The 19,182-nt window shown below is 39.1% G+C and overlaps 1 protein-coding gene across 1 annotated transcript in view; it reads right to left on the bottom strand.

The window, feature by feature from the left end:
* RB1 (RB transcriptional corepressor 1) overlaps positions 1-12,150 on the bottom strand; it is a 186,098-nt gene extending 173,948 nt beyond the window's left edge. The window contains exons 1-2 of the mRNA XM_069063662.1: positions 11,745-12,150; positions 6,464-6,590 (exon numbers count right to left, since the gene is read on the bottom strand). Of these exons, the coding sequence (XP_068919763.1) occupies positions 6,464-6,590; positions 11,745-11,887 (270 nt within the window). The 5' untranslated portion in view covers positions 11,888-12,150. The remainder of the gene's footprint in view (positions 1-6,463; positions 6,591-11,744) is intronic.
* Positions 12,151-19,182: the final 7,032 nt, after the last annotated feature.

The following is a 19,182-nucleotide window of genomic DNA, read 5'->3' on the forward strand; positions in this document are numbered from 1 at the left end:
ACCAGACAATGAGGTACTCTCTCAAGCTGAACTGCCAAGCATTGAAACTACTGCAGAGAATGCTGGCCACAAAGTCTGAGTGCCAAACATGTTTGCCTAAAAGACTATTTTATGGAGAACTCACACAAGGCAAGCACTCACATGATGGTCAGAAGAAGCGATACGAGGACACTCTCAAGGTGTCTCTGAAGAATTTTGTAATTGATTGTGTGACATGGGAGACACTGGCACAGGACCGCTTGGCCTGGCATGTTCATGTCAGAGAAGGTGCTGTGCTCTATGGGCAAAGCAATACTGAAGTAGCTCAAAAGAAACTCAAGATGTGTAAATTTAGAGAATCCACCCCTAATGTTCACATGGTCTATTTGTGCCCAACCTGTGGTAGAGTATTCTGTGCTCATACTGGTCTGATCAGCAACAGTCAAGCACACTGTAACTTTACTCTAACATAGTAATATTATTTTGGCCCTCTTCGAGAACAAAGGACAACAATCACCAGCCAACTAAGTATTATTATATACCTACTAAGTGCTAGGCAATGCTCTGGGAATACAAAAAGAAGCAAAAGATGTATCCTGTCCTCAGAGGGCTCACAATCTAATGGGGAAGACAACAAGCAAAGAATATGTACAAACAAGCTATATACAAGGTGAATTTTAAAAATAAAGCTATATACAAGATAATGACAAAATAACTAAGGTACTGGAATTAAGAGGGGTTAGGGAAAGGCTTCCTATAATAGGTGGAATTTTAGTTGGAACTTGAAGGAAACCAGGGAAGGTAAAAGGTAGAGTTGAAGAGGGAGAATATTCCAGGAATGAAGGACAGTCAGAAAAAATGCCCAGAGCTGGGAGATGAAGTCTCTTTTGTGTAATAGGCTGTGTCAAAGGATTAAAGAGTATGTGGTAGGGAATAAGGTATTAGAAGACTGGAAAAATAGGTGGAGCTATGTTATGAAGGGCTTTGAATACCAAACAGAAGATTTTGTATTTTATCCTGGAGGTGATAGGGAACCACTGCAAGGTCAGTAGAGTGAGAAATGATTAGACCTTCACATTAAGAAGATTACATTGGTGGATGAATGAAGGATGGATTGGAGAAGGAAGAGATTTGTGCAGGCAGACCCACCAACTCTCCTGCAATACTCCAAGCATTAGGTAATGAGGGACTGTACCAGAGTGGTTGCGGGGTAGTCGTGTCAGAGGAGAGAAAGGGATGTATTCAAGAGATGTTCCAAAGGTGAGGTATTCCTCAATTTATTCATATTATACTCTCAAACATGCAATCCTGCAAAAAAACAATTGGAATTCTATAGGTTGTTGTCTTCTACCATAAAACATATAAGACAAAAAGGGAATACAAACCAAATAATACTTAAAACATTACATTTTGCTCTCATAAAGGAATATATTTTACCATAATATTTTATAAATGGTGATTAGTTTCTCAGGCTAGCCCATAAATGCCTACTTACCTCACAATTTTAGCTTAGCACTTAACATAGAATGTGGTACAGAGGCCCTTATTAAATATAAATTCACTGACAATGTAACTATTCTACATTACTACAGAACATAATCACAATTTGTAACATTGTTTCTATAGCAAAATGCAATTATAGTTGGAATTATAGACACTAAGAGCCTTTTTGGTCATAGATGTAGTCAGAGGGTACTTCTTACCTCTCACCACATTATAAACACCCTATAAAAAGAAAAGGAGTTTCCCTTCTTCCCAATTTCCAGAATGAGATAAGAAACTTCCTTGATCAGAGCTTCTGGGAAGATAATGGAATGAAGGGTCTACATACAGTGACAGTGGCTTTAAAAGGAAACAGAGGTTCCCTAGGCAACAGTCCCCCTGTATGGCAACAGTTCCTGCTAAAGCCACCAGATGGTACAATTAGTGGTAAAGGTAGAGCAGTCATTTGTAGGGAAAGGTCCCTCAAAAATCAGATGTTCATAAGTAAGAAACTGCCAATTCTATTAAGTTAACTTTGAGTTGTTTAGCCGATTTAAACCTTGACTGAAGGTAAACCTATGTAAATCAAATCGCCTCAAGGAAGTCAAATGAACATAGAAACAGCATCAGCCAGCAAACATTTGAACTTGCTAAATAGTAAGATATAATATACAAAGGCACCATCAGCTTATGATAGAAACCTGCCTGAAAAATATTAAGCATCACAGGATCATAGACTTTTGAGTTGCAAAAGGCCTCATAGGTTATACAATAAAACCATTTCATTTTACAGAGGAGGAAACTGAGACAACAGAGAAATAAAGTGACCAAGGAGGGCAGGAGATTATGAACAACATCTCATAAAATAGTGAGAAGTTGCACAGAGTAAAACAAATTTGGTGATACGCCCAATTAAGCTAGGACATCCCAGGAGTATTCAAGAATGAAACATGAAAAAATGTCAAAAGACAAAAAATGGAAAAGGTCTGTCAAAATTTTTATAACAAACCATTTTCTCTATTAATAACAGTTAAATTATGAGCAGTTAGGTGGCACCATGGATAGAGTGCCAAGCCTGAAGTCAGGAAAACTCATCTTCCCAAGTTCAAATCTGGCCTCAGACACTTCCTAACCATGTGACCCTGGGCAATTCATTTAACCATGTCTGCCTCAGTTCCTCATCTGCAAAATAAACTGGAGAAGCAAATGGCAAACCACTCCAGTATGTCTGCCAAGAAAATCCCAAATGATGTCACAAAGAGTTGGACTAAACTGGACTAACAACAACAAACTGTGAAATTACAACATTTGGACTCTAATATCACAATCCATGATGTAATAGCAACAAAGAAAACAAAACAGGAAGAGCAACTTGACTAGAACAAGCAAAGTCAGGAACTGTCCATGCTAAAGACAACATCATTTTGATACATGAAATACAGGATGATACCAAACACTTAGACAAAATTTAAAATGTTACTGAACCAGGGGGAAAAAAAGATGATCAAGAAAATCTCTGTCAATCAGCCTCTTCTTTTTGAGACTCTTCTCTCTAGGTTTTCAAGACACTTCTCATTCCTGGTTCTCCTCTTCCCTAAATGACTGCTCAGTCTCCTTTGCTGGATCTTCAACCAGGTCATGCCCAATAATGGTGGGTGTCCCCCAAGGCCTGGTCCTGCAGCCTCTTCTTCCATTATACTATTTCACTTGGAGATCTCATTAAATCTCATATATATATATTATTACCATCTCTATGCTGATGATTCTCAGATCAACTTATCAGCTCTAAACTTTGCTGACTTCAAGTCTCATCTCTCCAGCTATGTTTTGGACATCTAGAAGTGGATGCACCCACCACAAACATCTTAAAATTGACATGTCCAAGACAGAACTCGTTATCTTCCACATTCCAAACTTACTTATTATTGTCATTGTAATTTTACTTTTGTAATATTTCTTGCATACACCTCCTCTCTTCTAATACTGCTACCACTCTAGTGCAGACTCTCATCACTTCATGCCTGGACAATTGCAATAGCCTACTAGTGGGTCTACTTGCCTCAAGTCCACTCTACTATCAAAGTGAATCTTCCTAAAGTACAGCTCTGATCATGTTACCCACCTATTCAATAAACTCCAGTGGCCCTCTGTAATGCCATGTACAAGCAGCTTTCCAAAAGATGCTACTGTAAACAGGTTTTAAGGTTCTGATTACACAGTATAGTGAACACTCTATTCCATAACAAATCAAAGCAAAATATCCACAGTAAATCAAAGTACAGCATTCACAATATTACAACTTATCACAGAAAATTGCCATATAGTTTCCACTACAGTGGTCACAAAGTTTTGAACAAAGATCATTTAGTAACTCAAGCATTCACAAAATCCTTCATCAAATCACAAAGTACAATAGTGAAAGTTTTCCACTCATGGGGCATACTAAGTTACAAATCAATTACTTATTCAGTCATCAATAACTAAGTACAATCATTTAGTCAATCATTCTTTGTTATTCACTATTCAATTATTTTAGAAAATACACAGACCCTCTACCCCTAGGTCACTAGTAAATTTACAATTGCTCAGTCAGTACACAGTACCCAAGTAAAGTCTTCTTTCAGCTTGACTCAGGGTGGTTTCTCAGATTCCCTGAATCTCCTTCCATGGTCCCAGATCCTACCTGGATTCACCAAACTGTCACCTGGGTTCAAAGGCAAACAGCTCCCAGGTCCTTGTCCAGCTCTCTGTGCATTTCCCACTCCACATTGGAGCTCACAGTGTCCAGTCCATCTGAAATCCTTCACAGTCTCTGTTCCTTCGAAGACAAGGCTTATCAAAGCCACAAACAGGTTCGTTAAAAAGTACCAGCATCACAGTCATACTTCCTCAGTCTTTGGCAGCTCCAGCTGGCCCTCAGAAATCCTCAACAGTTCTGGCTGGCCCTCGGAAATCCTCAGTAGCTCCAGCTGTCCCTCAGACTCAGCAGAAGTTTCAGCTGGTTGCCAGAATCAAAATCACTTCATCCAGGTTCTCCAAATCATGAAATCATTCTCTCTGGCCTTGGGGGGGGAAACCTTTCCTCTTGAGCCTCCCCAGTGGCAGCAGCTTCTGCCTCCATGAAGCCTGCTCTAAGAAGGTCTAACTCTCCCTTTCTGGGCTTTTCCTTATATACAGTGTTGCCCCTTCCTGTTACATTAGCAACAGGAGACAGGAGTTCATACTTTCTGCTTCTTTAACAGAGGCTTAATCTGAACTAGGTGCTAAGTACCTCTTAGCTTAGCAATACAAAAGGAACTCCAAATCTCATTACTGTTACATCCCCTGTCACCTCTCTGATCAAATACAAAATCTTCTGGTGTTTGAAGTCCTTCATAACCTCCCCACTCCTGGCTGCTCCTCAAATGAAACACATCTCCAAACTTCAAGCATTTTCACTATATGTTCCCTTATACCTAGAATGCTCTCCCTTCTCATCCCTACTTTTGGCTTCCCTCAAGCCCCAACTAAAATCCCATCTTCTATAGGAAGCCCTTCCTGAGACTTTTTAATTCTAGTACCTTTTCTCTATGGATTATTTCCAATTTATCTAGTATGTAGCTTTTTTGTACATAAGTAACTTGCTTGTTGTCTCCCCCTTAGGTCATGAGCTCCTCAAAAGCTGGAATTGTCTTTCACCTTTCATTGTATACTTATGCTTTTTATCCTCACAACAGTACCCGGCACATTAGTAAACACTTAATAAATGTTTATTTACCAATTTATCCTTGACAAACGGGGAAGGGTTTGGGGAAAAGATAATCGTTCAGTTTTGGACATTCTGAATTGAAATGCTGGAGCCGGTAGAGGGAGATATAGAACTGAAACTTAGAAGAGAAAGGAGAGGTGGATAAATAGATATGGAAGTGTATCTGTGTACAGCAGACATTTGAATCTTTGGGCATTAATGAGATCACAAAGAGTGGTTTTTTGTTTGTTTGGTTGGTTTTTGTTTTTTCATAGAGAGCATTAAGAGAGAAGTGAAGAGGACCCAAGACAGAGCCCTAGAGGTACAGCCACAAAGAGAAAGGACAAAGATGGTGGTACTATAAATGAGACTGAGAAGGAATTGTCAGATAGGAGTAAATCCATAACAGAGAAATCATACAATTAACTAACAGTTCAAAAGAACACAAGAGTACACTTATTTTTTGTTGACTATTTTAAAAAAAAAGGTTCAGGGCAGTTAGGTGACACAGCAAATAGAGCACTGGCCCTGAAATCAGGAAGACCTGAGTTCAAATTTGACCTCAGACACTTGACACACTAGCGGTGTGACCTTGGGCAAGTCATTTAACCCCAATTGCCTTGCCTTCCCCCTCAAAAAAAAAAGTTCAACCACACTATATTTTAAATAGGTTTTTGAACACTATTCTGGGAATATAAACCACTGTTTACTACTTCCAAAAATCTAATGTTCAAACAAGTATTTTTTAAGCTGGGACTACCTTAAAAACACCCAAAATGTGGCAATATATAGATAATCATTTAAATGGAAACTTTTATTGATAATACTAGGATCACATTTCCTCAACTTCCTTTTATTCCTTCTTTTCCACAAATATACAGGATGTCCCAAAAGTCCATATCTGTATTCTACCACTTTTCTTTTAGCATTCAGTTTTCATAACACGTTCAGTTCTTTGGAATGCAAAAGATTTGTTTTTCTTTTTATAAAGGAATTGGTGAGATGTACAAAAAAGTGACAAATCATTTTCAATTACTCTAAAAATAGTATTTTCAAAAGCACCTAAAACACACAATAACTCACTTCTTTGAGGTCTTATAGTCATGTCAAAAGAATGGAAAATAGTGCCATTTTACAGGACATATTTTATGGACTTTCTCCCCTATAAAGCAGAACATAAGCTAGTAACATCTAACATCACTTCAGTAAAAACTGTATTCAACAAATGTGATCAGAGATAACAAAAAATTTAAAACTTAAGAGAAATATGCTCACCAAAATTCCATCCATAGATGAAACTTTTTCCCAATTCTCCCAAGCCTTTTTCCTGACACGATTTGGTATCTTTAGTTTCTGACATAATGTAGTAAAATCAGGATCTTCTGCTTCTTCAAATTCAAGCCTATCAGACAGAAATAAGTGTATAAAAGACGTATGGAAATAAACCAAGAAGGCAAAGTAAAACATTTCCCTCAGACAACTACTGATAACCTGAAAAATGACAAGTATTATTAATTTCATTCCTACTGTCTAAAAAAAAATGTGTTTTGTACAATAATAATATCACAGTATTTATATAGTGCTGTATGGTGTGCAAAAATATTTTACATGTTATTTTATGTATATGTATATATACTTTTTAAAAATTTACTTTCCTTGATCTTTCCTTTACTACATATCACATTTGGTGAAAAGCTGCTGGCTTGGTTCACACTCCAAGGTAACAAAACAGTTTTGTGGGAGAAAAAAATGTGAATTAACTATTTTCAGAAGAAGAGATGATGATGAGAAAGCACTACAAATAATATTACTATAATGAAGCATTGGGTGATCTGTCAACACAGAATCAATTTCATTTTTAAAATTTCACTGACAAGTATGTGTGCTTGAAAATTAGCTATCTTTCATCAGAACACTTTCCAGTTCTTACCTGACCAATTAAAATGTATTACAAAGCGAGGCTTATCACCCTTTTCTCCCTCAATCTTTTGTATTTCATTTATTTACTATTAGAAGAAAAAGAATTGTATATCATTGCAGGAGACTTCTTTCCTCACAAACGTCTGCCTTCCATTTCTTAAGTGTTTTCCTCTAAAGAAACTACTATAATTACTAGCTAGGTGGCATAGAGGATAAGTGCTAGACTTAAAGAGTTCAAATCCTGCCTCAAATAATTATTAGCCATGTAACTCTGAACAACTTAACATCTCTCACCTTTCGTTTCTTCATCTGTTGTTGTGAGGACCAAATAAGATTATATATATATATATATATATATATATATATATGTATGCATGTATTCTGGAAACCTTAAAGTGTTAATACAAATCTTAGCAACAGCTATTATTAATGTTGCTATTGACTGATTCATATCCATTTAAAACATGCTACTTGATGTTATAACAATGAAGTTTGTCTTCCACCTAACTCAGCTGAGTAAAGATTCTAGTAGCAAGGACCAAATCAACACTGCTGGAGAAGAATGAGACCTTGTCACCTAGTATAGCTGAATCAAGGCACAGAACTAAGTCTCAAATCAAATTTTCCATTACTATAGCCAAGTAGACCTGCCTCAGCTGGGTAGATTCTTTAAAGCAGGAGTTTTGAACCTTTTTTGTGTCATACTCCTCTTTGACAATCTGGTAAAATCCAGAGATTCCTTCTCAGAAAAATGTTTTTAAATTCACAAAATAAAATACAAGGGAAACCAATTATACTGAAGTAGTTATCAAAACATTTTTTTAAAAATAAGCTCACAGAACTCGGTTTAAGAACTACAGCTTTAGAGTTTAATTATCCATGATTACAACATTAGTAGGAATAATGGTGGACAGACTGCATTTTGAATAGCTTAAAGTATGAGGGAAGCCTTTAAAGGAAGACTGCTGTCATTCTCATTTCCTTCAAGAAATACACAAACTGATGTGGAGAAAAAGGTTCCCTTTTTTTAGTCAGTTCATAATCATATCTTGGATGTATGTGATTACCTTGGGATATTCTCAATGAATTTTTACTTGTAGAGAAAATCAGAAATCAGAAAATACTCCTTTTACAATTTTTTTTACTACTATATAAACTTTTTTGTTAAATATATTAATTTCCAATATATTCTTCCTCTCCCCCACCCTTTACTCTGCAAGCCATTTTCTTTTCACATGCCTGGCACATAGTAAAGGTTTAATGTTTGCTTTGATAAACTGATTTTTAAAATGAAAAAAAGGAGTTTAGCAAACCAACCAACACATCAATTGTCTAACAGTTTATGCAGTCTTCCACCCCCTCTTCAAAGAAGGGGTAGAATTCTTCTCAATATAATTACACAGAGTTCTTTTTCAACTTATTGTTGTAATTATTGTATACATTGTCTCCCAGTTCTGCTTACTTCACCCCTGTATTAGTTCACATAAGTTTTCCCACAAGTCTTTGAATTTTTCATATTGGTCTCATTATAAAGCAGTAATATCTCATCCTATTCATGCAAAAAAAAATTTTTTTTGCCATTACGCAGTCAATGGTAATATACTTTAGTTTCCAATTCTATGCTACCACCAAAAAAACCCCACAAAAACAAAAACCCACCAAAAAACCTTCTATAAGTATTCTAGTACATATGGGTCCTTTTCTATCTTTAACATCCTTAAGAATAGGATCTCAATGAAGGTCAAAAGGTATGGTCATCTTAGTCACTTTCTTAGCATAATTACAAATTGCTTTCTACAATAAACAGACCAATTCACAGCTCCAGCAATAGTGTATTATATGCATCCCTTCCTAAATCCCATCCAACATTAACTATTCTCATCTTTTAGAACTTTCTGTGCATAAAGTGAAACTTCACAGTTGTTTTTAATTTCATTTGTGTTTCACCTTCTATGAGTATTCTAGTACACTTTTGTTTTTGCATCTTCAGCACTTAGCACAGTGCCTGGTAAATTTAATACTAAAAAAGCTTACTGTGTGATTTCTCTTATTGTTACTAATTTAGAGCAATTTTCTATAGTTGTTGATAGTTTGCACCTCTTTTGAGAGAATCTTTGGTTTATCTCCCTTGACAACTTATCCACTGTAAAATGACTGTGTGTTTATCTTGGAAATAGGACTATTCTGAGACACATTTATGCAATGATTTTTTTTCCCAAAAGACAAGTTTCTCCTGTCTTATTCTAAATACATTGATTTTTTTGTTTTCTGCAAAAGCTTTCAATTTTATGTAACTGGAATCATCTACTTTATCTTCTTTAATTTCCTCGATACCTTGTTGGGTAAGTATTCTCCTCCTGAAAGATAACTGATATCATTTTATTCATTTTTATTATTGTCTAACCTTTTATATTCAGACCCACCTTGACTTTATTGTGGTATATGGTGCAAGTTGCTGCTCAAAAATCCAATTTTTTACTAACTGCTTTCTGGTTTTCCCAGCTGTTTCTGTAATGCCTTTGTATTGTCTGTTGTCTGTCATGACAAACAGGAATTGCTAGTGCTAGAAACGTCACTAGAACTTGACTAGTTAAATAAAGACATTTTCAGCTATATCACCCACCATCTGAAATCTGACCTCTTGTATTCTTTCTACTCAAATATTTTAATTGTACATTTAAAACACTCCAAATGTTTTCTATGAGCCTATTAAAAACAAAGCAAATATCACATTTATCTGTTATTGTGAAGTTGTGTCTGACTCTTTGTGACCACATTTGGGGTGTTCTTGGCAAAGACTGCGAAATAGTTTGCCATTTCCTTCTCCAGCTGATTTTACAGATGAGGAAACTGAGGCAAACAAGGTTAAGTGGCTTGCTGAGGGTAACACAGCTAGTAAATGTCTGAGGCCAGATTTGAATTCAGAAGACAAGTCTGACTTCAGACCCAGCCCTCTATCCACTCTATCTAGCTGCCCAATTCCATGGTAGGACCTAACAATAACATCAAGTTAACTTTTTTTTAATTGTATATACTAGCATCCATTGCCTTCAATAGATCTGTAACCTCAGGGCAGAAACAAATCTTGGCTTCCTTAAAATTCCAACTAAAATTCCACCTTCTGCAAAAAGCTTTTTCTAATCTTTCTTAATGCTAGTGCCTCCCTTCTGTCTATTATCTTAAATCCATCCTATACAGATCTTGTTGTACCTCGTTTGTATGCTATCTCCCCAATTAGATGGTGAGGTCCTTGAAGTCAGGGATTGTCCTTTGCTTTCCCAGTGCATAGCACAGTGCCTGGCCCTTAATAAATGTTTACTAGCTGACTGACTGGAGAGAACATATACTAAATATATGCTTTTCAATATTAAACATAAAGAATAACTACAAAGAAAAAAACAACCAAGAAGTCGTGACATATATATAAAACATATCATCCTGTAATATTCTACTGTATCCACTAGGATTGCTCACATAAAGATTTCACTAAGTAAACAATTCCATGTGAGTTGGGCATTGCTAAACATCCTACAAAACAATACTAAAGATATGAGACATCAATGTCCCTACCCACCAAAAATTTAAAATTAAAGTCAACTTTGACATGCTGATGCAGACCTACATGCAAGGATGAGTTTCATCTAAATATGAGAAAGAAATAAAAATAAAGACCAAATTACTAGGGCAATCCTTTCCAGCTTTATTTTTTAAGTGCTTGCATTGCAAATTACATTACTGAAAGTGTTTCACAAGGGTTTTAAAAATGTATCATGTTTAAAAAAATTTAGTTATTTTCTTACAAAATCACTACAAATAACTTTACATTTCCTACCCAAACATCTTAAAGCATTCCAATACACAATGTTCAGAGCTCGGATCTCACTAAATCTCCCATTAGTCTTGTAATACTACAAAAGTGTGAACCCTCATTCTCAGTAGTCAATTAAATGACCATGCCTTCAATTGCGACAGAAATTGTACCCCCTCACCAGCACCCCGTCAGTAAGATCTTGCAAGACTGTAAAAACAATACTTTTTTATTAGCTTTATTACACAGGAAGTGGCAAAGTATGATATGCGCACCCAGGCATTCAATACGCGATTTACGAGTGGGGGCGGGAGGGGGCGGGGTGTTTTGTTTTTTAACATTTCTAATTAGATTGCACTGCCTCAGACCCAAACAATCATCGAATGCCAACATACAGAGTAGAACAGGATCCTTGGACATCTCTAGAAAGGAAACAATGCTCTCTACCCTATTAAACACAGTTTTACTTGGAGACCTCCAAGCAGTCACTACTCCCACCCACCCCAGCCGTCTTCCTCAACAAACCCAGAGAGAAAGAAGCCACCTGTCACTTCTTCTCCCAGGGACCCAGACCCGCCCCACCCACCTGTCAACCTGGGGCCAAGCTTGCCGCCAGGCAGCCCCTTCCCGGTGGCCCGGTGACCCGCATTCGCAGCTGTCAGCCCGGCCAGGGGCGGGTGGAGGAAAGCCGCCGCTGCCGGTGCTCGCCCCCCGCTCCCGGCTCGGGCCCGCAGTGCCGCCCCGACGGGCAGCCGGCCCCTCCCTGTACGCCGAGGCGTCCGCCGGGTGCCCCCCTCCCCCGAGAGACTCCGACCCCGGCTTTCTCACCTGACGAGCTGCAGGTCCTCTGGGCCGCTGTCCGGCTCCGGCTCCGGCTCCTCCTCGCGAGGGGGAGGGGAAGGCGGCGGCGGCGGCGGCGGCGGCGGCTCCGGGGTCGAAACAGCCGGTTTCCGAGGGGCTTTGGGTGGCATGACTGACTGACTGGCAGGAGCGATGAAGGGGTGGAAGGTGAGGGGGGAAAGGGAGCACGCGCGCACGCGCTCTTTCCTCGTGAACGCGCCGCACCAGCCGCTCCTCGTCCTCTCTCGGCTCCCGTTAGAAAACTTTAAACGTTCCCCAAAAACAACCAAACAACCGGGAGAACCCAGTCTCCACCCACCTCTCTAGCCCTAGCCCGGCACCAAAAGCTCCGCGCTCAACCGCGGGAAAACGTCACTTCCGCTCCTGCGCGTTAAGTCCCACGAAGTTCCAGGGGCTGCCTGCCGAGCCGGGGAGACAGAAGGAAGAAAGTCCCGGGGAAAGAGAAGGGCGGGGCTGCCCCTGTTGGCTGCGGCAAGCCGGGGCCACGTCCCTACCCCAGACCACAAGTGTATAATGGAGCGTGCGGCCCCAACCGCTGCCGGGTTACCAGGTGGGAAGGGGCCCCAGCAGCTAGGCCCGGGGTGGCCCTTTCGTCTGGTTACCTGCAATGACATTGTGCTTCCCGGGATGCGGCTCATTTCTTCCCCTTGTTTTGGACGGGGGAGACCGAATCCATAAATAAAAATCCCTTCCCTTCCGCCACCGTGTCCAACCTCGGACACTTATTGACTGTGACCCTGGGCAAGTCATTTCACCTGTTTGCCTCAGATTCCCAAACTGTAAAATGGGGAGAGTACCCAACTTACCTTCCAAGGTGGTCGTGAGGATCAAATGAGCTAGTAATTATAAAGCTGTTAACACAGTGCCTGGCACTGAGACAACGACGTCAGTGTCTGTTACCATTGTCTTCGTTATTCACTGTAAACTCCTAGCACAGTGCCTGGCATATACTATTCGTGGCCCTGTTTGGGGTTTCTTCGCAAAAATACTGGAGTGGTTTGCCGTTGCTCCCTTCTCATTTTATAGATGAGGAAACTGAAAAAAAAACAGAGGTCAAGTGACTTGCCCAGGGTCACCCACTCAGGAGGCCAAATTTCAACTCTTCCTGACTCCAGGCCCTGTGGTCTATTATTGAGCCACCTAGTTTCCTCCTGTCTGGCTCTTAGTAAACACTATATCTTTTATCTATCTATACATACATGTCTATATATGCATATGTATACACATTATGTGTATTAGCTATTATCATCATCCTTATTAAGTATAAAGTGCTTAGCACATTGCCTAGTACATACTAAGGTTACATAGATGTTAGCTATCACTAGGATTTGATGTGATATGATTAGCATTGATTAGCAGAGTGGTGAGGTGGAAAAATCACAGGCTCTGAACTCAGAGGTCTTGAGTTCAAATCCCACTACAGAAACTTACTACCTCTGAGGCCTTAGGCAAATCAATTAATCGGTCTCAGTTAAGTTTCCTTATCTAAAAAAGAGAGGTTTGGGGCTAGATGACCTTCTCATGTCCCTCCCAGCCCTATGTCTCCCAATCAATGGTGCCATGAACTTTCATCACACAACATTCACTTTATTTCAACTGAACACGCACAGTACCTAAAGGATTGCAGAGGGGTTTAAGAGAAAGTACTTTCAGACATGGTGCTTTCAGATTGGTAGTTTGTACAAATCCTGACTTTGATATACATATATGTATGTATGTGTATATATATATATACATACACACCTGTTGGCCTCCTAGAGCATGCCCCATAACTTCTCTAGACAAAAGCTTACTTTTTTCTTTTCTTTCTTCCTTCCTCCCTCCCTCCTTCCCTCTCTCTTTCTTTCTTGGTAAAATGAGGGAGTTGGATCAGTTGATGTCTGTCTCTTTCTGCTCTAAACCTATGATTCTTTAACATATTACACAACTTAATAATTTCACTTCCTTATAATGTGCTTCAGTACCTGTATGATTTAGGACACAGGGAATTGTTGCCAAGAGTTCCCTTATAAAAGAAGTAGGATTTTAGATAGTCCTGAAAGGTTGGATATGATTAGTTGGAGAAGAAAGGGAAGGGGATTTCTTTGTGGACAGCACGGATGTAGGTCTGGAAAGAGTCTTAGAACAGCATGGGCAAAAGCTTCAAGTGGGAGTTCCTATGTGATTTACAGGAATAGTGCATGTCCTAGCAGAAATAGTCCATAAATGCTAGGTTGAGGACTTTGGACTTTTTCCTGGAATAAGTAGGGAACCATTGAATGGTTTGGGACAGGCAGTGTAGTGTAGTGAAAAGAGTACTAGATTGAGAGTGAAACCAAAATTCTAATGATGTGACCTTTGGCAAGTCATTTAACCACTGTTTACTGTATGGGTAGGGCCAGATGAATTTTGAGATCTCTTCCCACTTGAAAATTCAGAGAGTCCATGAGGGTTATCTAATTGTTCCTGTGCCCTTCGTCTCTCTACCTTCTACTCTCCAGGAACTGACAGCATGAACTGTCAGACTTTTTTTAACCTGCTTCATCTTGCCCTTCCCTTCTACCACCCCTACCCATTGTCCCCTTTGATATGTCCCATTTGACCACTGAATAAAAGAAAAAGTTCTACTTAATCTTATTGGAATTGTCAACAACAAATAACTCTTGGTATCATAAGATGGAAAAAGTAGGAAGGAAAGGAGAAGAGAGGAATCAACCCTGACCCTGGATATCAATCTTGGTCCTCTCTGCTCTCCCCATTCCTTCTTGACTTCAGGAGAATCTCCCACTGGCATCCTAGCACCATTCCTGGATCAGTTGATGGCCATTTCTGTATCTTGAGCCAAAGACAGCTTGGATGTGGTTTCATGGCTCTTCAAAAGTCCCAGCAGAAAAAGATACCAGTTACCTAAGAATGTCATCATGCAGACTCTAGTGGACTGAGTTACTCCATCACAAGTACTCTAAGCTTGAGTCCACTTTCCCCTCTCTTTATACTTGTGGAAGAGTGTATCATAGACTTTTGGAGATACTGCATAAAATACCCCATTCTAAAAGCTAATTAAACCTGGCTGATTAATTCATATCAACTGACAATAATGACTGGGAAACTCTCTGGTAGGGGCTTGTTAGCTATAGCATTAAGAAAGCAAACCCTTCTCTCTCTAATCCCTTTAGAGCTCTAAATGTAATAGTCATGTTCTGAGCACCCAACTTTGTCAGTGTGAGTGTGAATTGGAATATTAATTAGCTCCAGAGTTTGTGCAACATGCATAAATTGAGATAATCATGTAGCTGTGGCTTTATGGTTGGTAAAGCAGTTATTTCACATCTATCCTGTGAGGTAGACAGTCTAAGTATCTTCCTTATTATACAAATAAGGAAATAATATCACAGAGGTTAAATGACACAGAGGTTAAAATTCCCACATAATAACAGAAGTAGTATCAGAACTGAAACTCATCTAGGACTTTCAAGGTAAGTTCTCTTTTCATTTTACTCATGACTTGTCATTGGCAACACTAAGCAAGCTTTGTTAGGATCTCAGCAGAGTCCCTGAGTACCTTCCCATAATTCCCTGAGGATTCTGACCCTTTACATATTTCAATCAACTAACAAAGACAGGGAAACATGCTAGCATGGGCTTGTGAGCTATATGGCACTTGGGAAAACAACCATCCAACCCCTCAGGGCTACCCATAAAGTCCACCTTAAATCTAAGGAACACTTTACTGGTCATTTCTGGAGGATTAAGAATGTTGTCTTTATTCTGAAGGCCTTTTGATGAAGGCAAAACTCCTCTCTTAAGGGAAGTTGACAGCTTTTTTCCCTGCTCTTTGCCAAAATCCTCTGTCCTATAGATGCTTTATCATCTATAGAACTATAGAGCAATTCATTCCATAGGCATAAGAATGAAAGTTGCTGGGGCGGCCAGGTGGAGCAGTGAGTAAGAGCACCGGCCCCAGAGTTGGGATGACCTGGGATTGAATCCGGTCTCTGATACTTAGCACCAAACCCAGAAATAACTGGCCATGTAACCTTGAGCAAGTTACTTAAGCCCAATTACTTAAAAAAAATTTTTTTTAAAAGAATGAAAGTTGCTAGATTTCCTGGGAGGAGAAGATCCAAACCTGGGATGTAATCATAGTGTGACCTGGTACTGAATAGTAAGTGAAGGATAATGGATAATGGTATTTAGAGATGTTCACAACCTGTCTCCAAATGACCTTTTTTACCTTATTGTATATTACTCCCATTACTACACACACACACACACACACACACACACACACACACACACACAGAGTCTAGTCAAACTGGTCTTTTGTTGTTCCTTGTAGCAGGTTCAAGTCCCACTTCTGACACATACTAAAACTTTAAAAGGCTAAGGTCTCCCACTGCATCCTGGACCATCTCCAGTTGTCCTGATTTATATCTGGCCACTGGCCCCAAATGGCTCTGGAGGAGGAAGTGAGACTGGTGACTTTGCAGAGCCCTCCCTCATTCAAATCCAGTTCGATGCAAGTTATGTCATCATCCCCCTGATGTCATGGTACTTTTCGAAAACAAAGAACAAACCACTCAATCACAAGCACAAGGATTACTCTTGTGAACATGCTAAGCCTTCCCATGCCCCCAAACAACTCCCTTAGACTATAGGCTGCAGATGAGTTGCTGATCTGTGTCAGCGAAGTAAGTTTCCACACACAAAAGAAATCACAAGGCTACATACTAGAAATTTATCCTGCATGATACATATAATATATTGTGCTGGAATGAGCATTGGCTTAGGAGTCAGGAAACCTTAGTTCTAGTTCAGATCCTCCCCTTCAAGTTTTGATATTTTCATTCTTCACAATGGATACTGTATTATATTTTGTATCAGAAAGCCCTATGTTCTAATCTAACCTCATTTGCTTATGAGCTGTATGACTCTGGGCAAGTCCCTTAACCTTTTTGAGACTTGGGTTCCTCATCAGTAGAATGGAGATCATAATAGCACCCATATCTCTGACTTGCTTCAAGTCTTAGCTAAAATCTGACTATTCAGGAGACCTTTCCTGATATTACCATCTATCTATCAATAGAGAGATAGATGAAGTGCTTCATTAATGCTTGTCAACTGCTTAACTGCCTCATAGTTATAAAGATCAACATTTAAAAAAAAATTGAGCACCCACCCCTAAAGGGCTTTTATTTATGTTTTTTATTCATTTGTTTCAGTCATATTCAACTTTTTATGACCCCATTTTGTATTTTCTTGGCAAAGATACTGGAGTGGTTTGCCATTTCCTTTTCCAGTTCATTTTACAGATGAGGAAACTGAGGCAAAGAGAGTTAAGTGATTTTCCCAGGGTCACACAGCTAGGAAGTATCTGATGCCAGATTTGAACTCAAGATGAGTCTTCATGACTTCAGGCCCAGCCTTCTATCCACCAGCCCATCTATCCTAGATGCCTCAAAGCTGTCTTTTATTTTTGTTGTTGTTGCTTTGGTTTGGTTTTGGAAACAAGTGGGGTTAATTGACTTGCCAAGGATCACACAGTGGGTAACTGAGGCTAGATTTGAACTCAGGTCCTAGGGCTGGTGCTCTGTGCCACCTAGCCAGTAACATGTTTTAAAACACTTTGCCACCCTTTAAGCAATATATAAATGCTAGCTATCACCATTATTGTTTTATACCTATAATATTCCCAGTACTGTGCTAGGTAAATACAAAGTTCAGAAGATTAAAAACATGGCCTTTCACCTCAATGAATTTATAGTCTAATTGTGATCACACCTATGCAGAGGTCAATGGAGTGAAATAACAGACAATTCCTTATTAAGATTTTACCCTTTTTAGGCATTGCATAGTTACATTCCTAACTTATAAAAGATGTATAAATATTTGTAGTTCTTTCCTCCTTTACAAAGTACAAAGATGTTCTCTTTTTTTCCTGCCATGGACTCAAGTCCATATTCTGGTGTGTTACCCCCAGAGTTAACCATCAATCAATCAATAAACCTTTATCACTGTGCTAAATTCTGAGGATACAAAATAGAGACAAAAGACAGTCTGGGCCTTCAAGGAGGGACATCAATGGGGAAGACAACATGAAAACAAACATCTACAAAACAAACCATATTCAGCATAAACAGGACATAATTAATGAGGGAAGGCATTGGAATTAAGGGGGATTTTGTAGAACCCCAGTCTCATTTAACCATCTAACACCAATTAGTTTTTACAAAGGGATACTGACTACAAGGATACAGTAAGAACTGAAGGGCAAGTATTTTCCCTAATGCCTGGGGCATACTTTACCCTATTCCATGTCAGCTATTAAGGAAAATGGGTTCAGATTCGATACTTCTTCCCCCCATGCCCACCTTCAAATGCAGCATGACTGATGTATAGTTGAATCTACATCACCGGTACAGGCCTGGCTCAGAGGCTGTTCTGGACTTCACTCTTCACTGTTTGTCTTCTGGAAAATCCTGACATGGACCCTAGCTTCTAGTAGCTTGCTCTTTTGACCTTTCAAAGCACAAACAGTTGTAGCCATCTAATTATAGCCATCTCTAATCTCCTCCATCGATAAGCAGAAAAGGATGGATGCACAACATACACACATATTCATATATTTATTTGTGTGTATATCAATATATATTTAATATATATAACTTTATAACATAGAAATATATATTTACTTATAAACACACATATACCTATAAACACATATATCATTGGAAATGGACTTCCAAATAAGGCAACTCCCTCTATTTATGCTGATTGGCACCTTCTTTGTAACTAATAGTCTTAGAGAGTCACCCAGAGGACTGAGAGTTTAAGTAACTTGTCCAGGCTCAGATAGTCAGTATATGTCTGTCAAAAGTGAACTCAGAACTTTCTAGTCCAAAGGCTAACACTCTATCCACTATGCCATGCTACTTACCTCTACATATGTGTGTTATTACATTTTTATACAATTTTATACAATTACAATTTTAGTCCAGACCAGTGATTTCATTGATATGAGGAACTCTGGTCTGGAAAGTACCTCTACCAAAGCAGATAGGCAATTTTAGGGAAGCTTGTTTTAGAGAATTATCTGGGTTCCAAGAGGGTGACTTGTCCATGGTCACAAAACTAATATTTGTCAAAGATAGGACTTGAATTCAGGTCTTCCTGACCCCAGTGACAGGCCTCTATCTACTGTACCATACTGTCTCTATCATATACATATGATATATGTACATATATTTCTATATGTATAATACAGCTATGTTTGGTTTGGACCTGTGATTTCATAGGTAAAGAGATCTGCCATTATGGAAATTTCCTCCACCCATACAGATTACCTAAACATCTATAACTTGGCAGTCTTCAAGAGGGGGTGTGTGTGTGAAAGCAGCTACTCAGAGAAAAATATATGGGGGGAATG

Source organism: Petaurus breviceps, unplaced genomic scaffold (assembly GCF_028583685.1).
Source record: "Petaurus breviceps papuanus isolate PSGF00001 unplaced genomic scaffold, PetGlider_PUasm1.0 90594, whole genome shotgun sequence".
Taxonomy (NCBI): domain Eukaryota; kingdom Metazoa; phylum Chordata; class Mammalia; order Diprotodontia; family Petauridae; genus Petaurus; species Petaurus breviceps.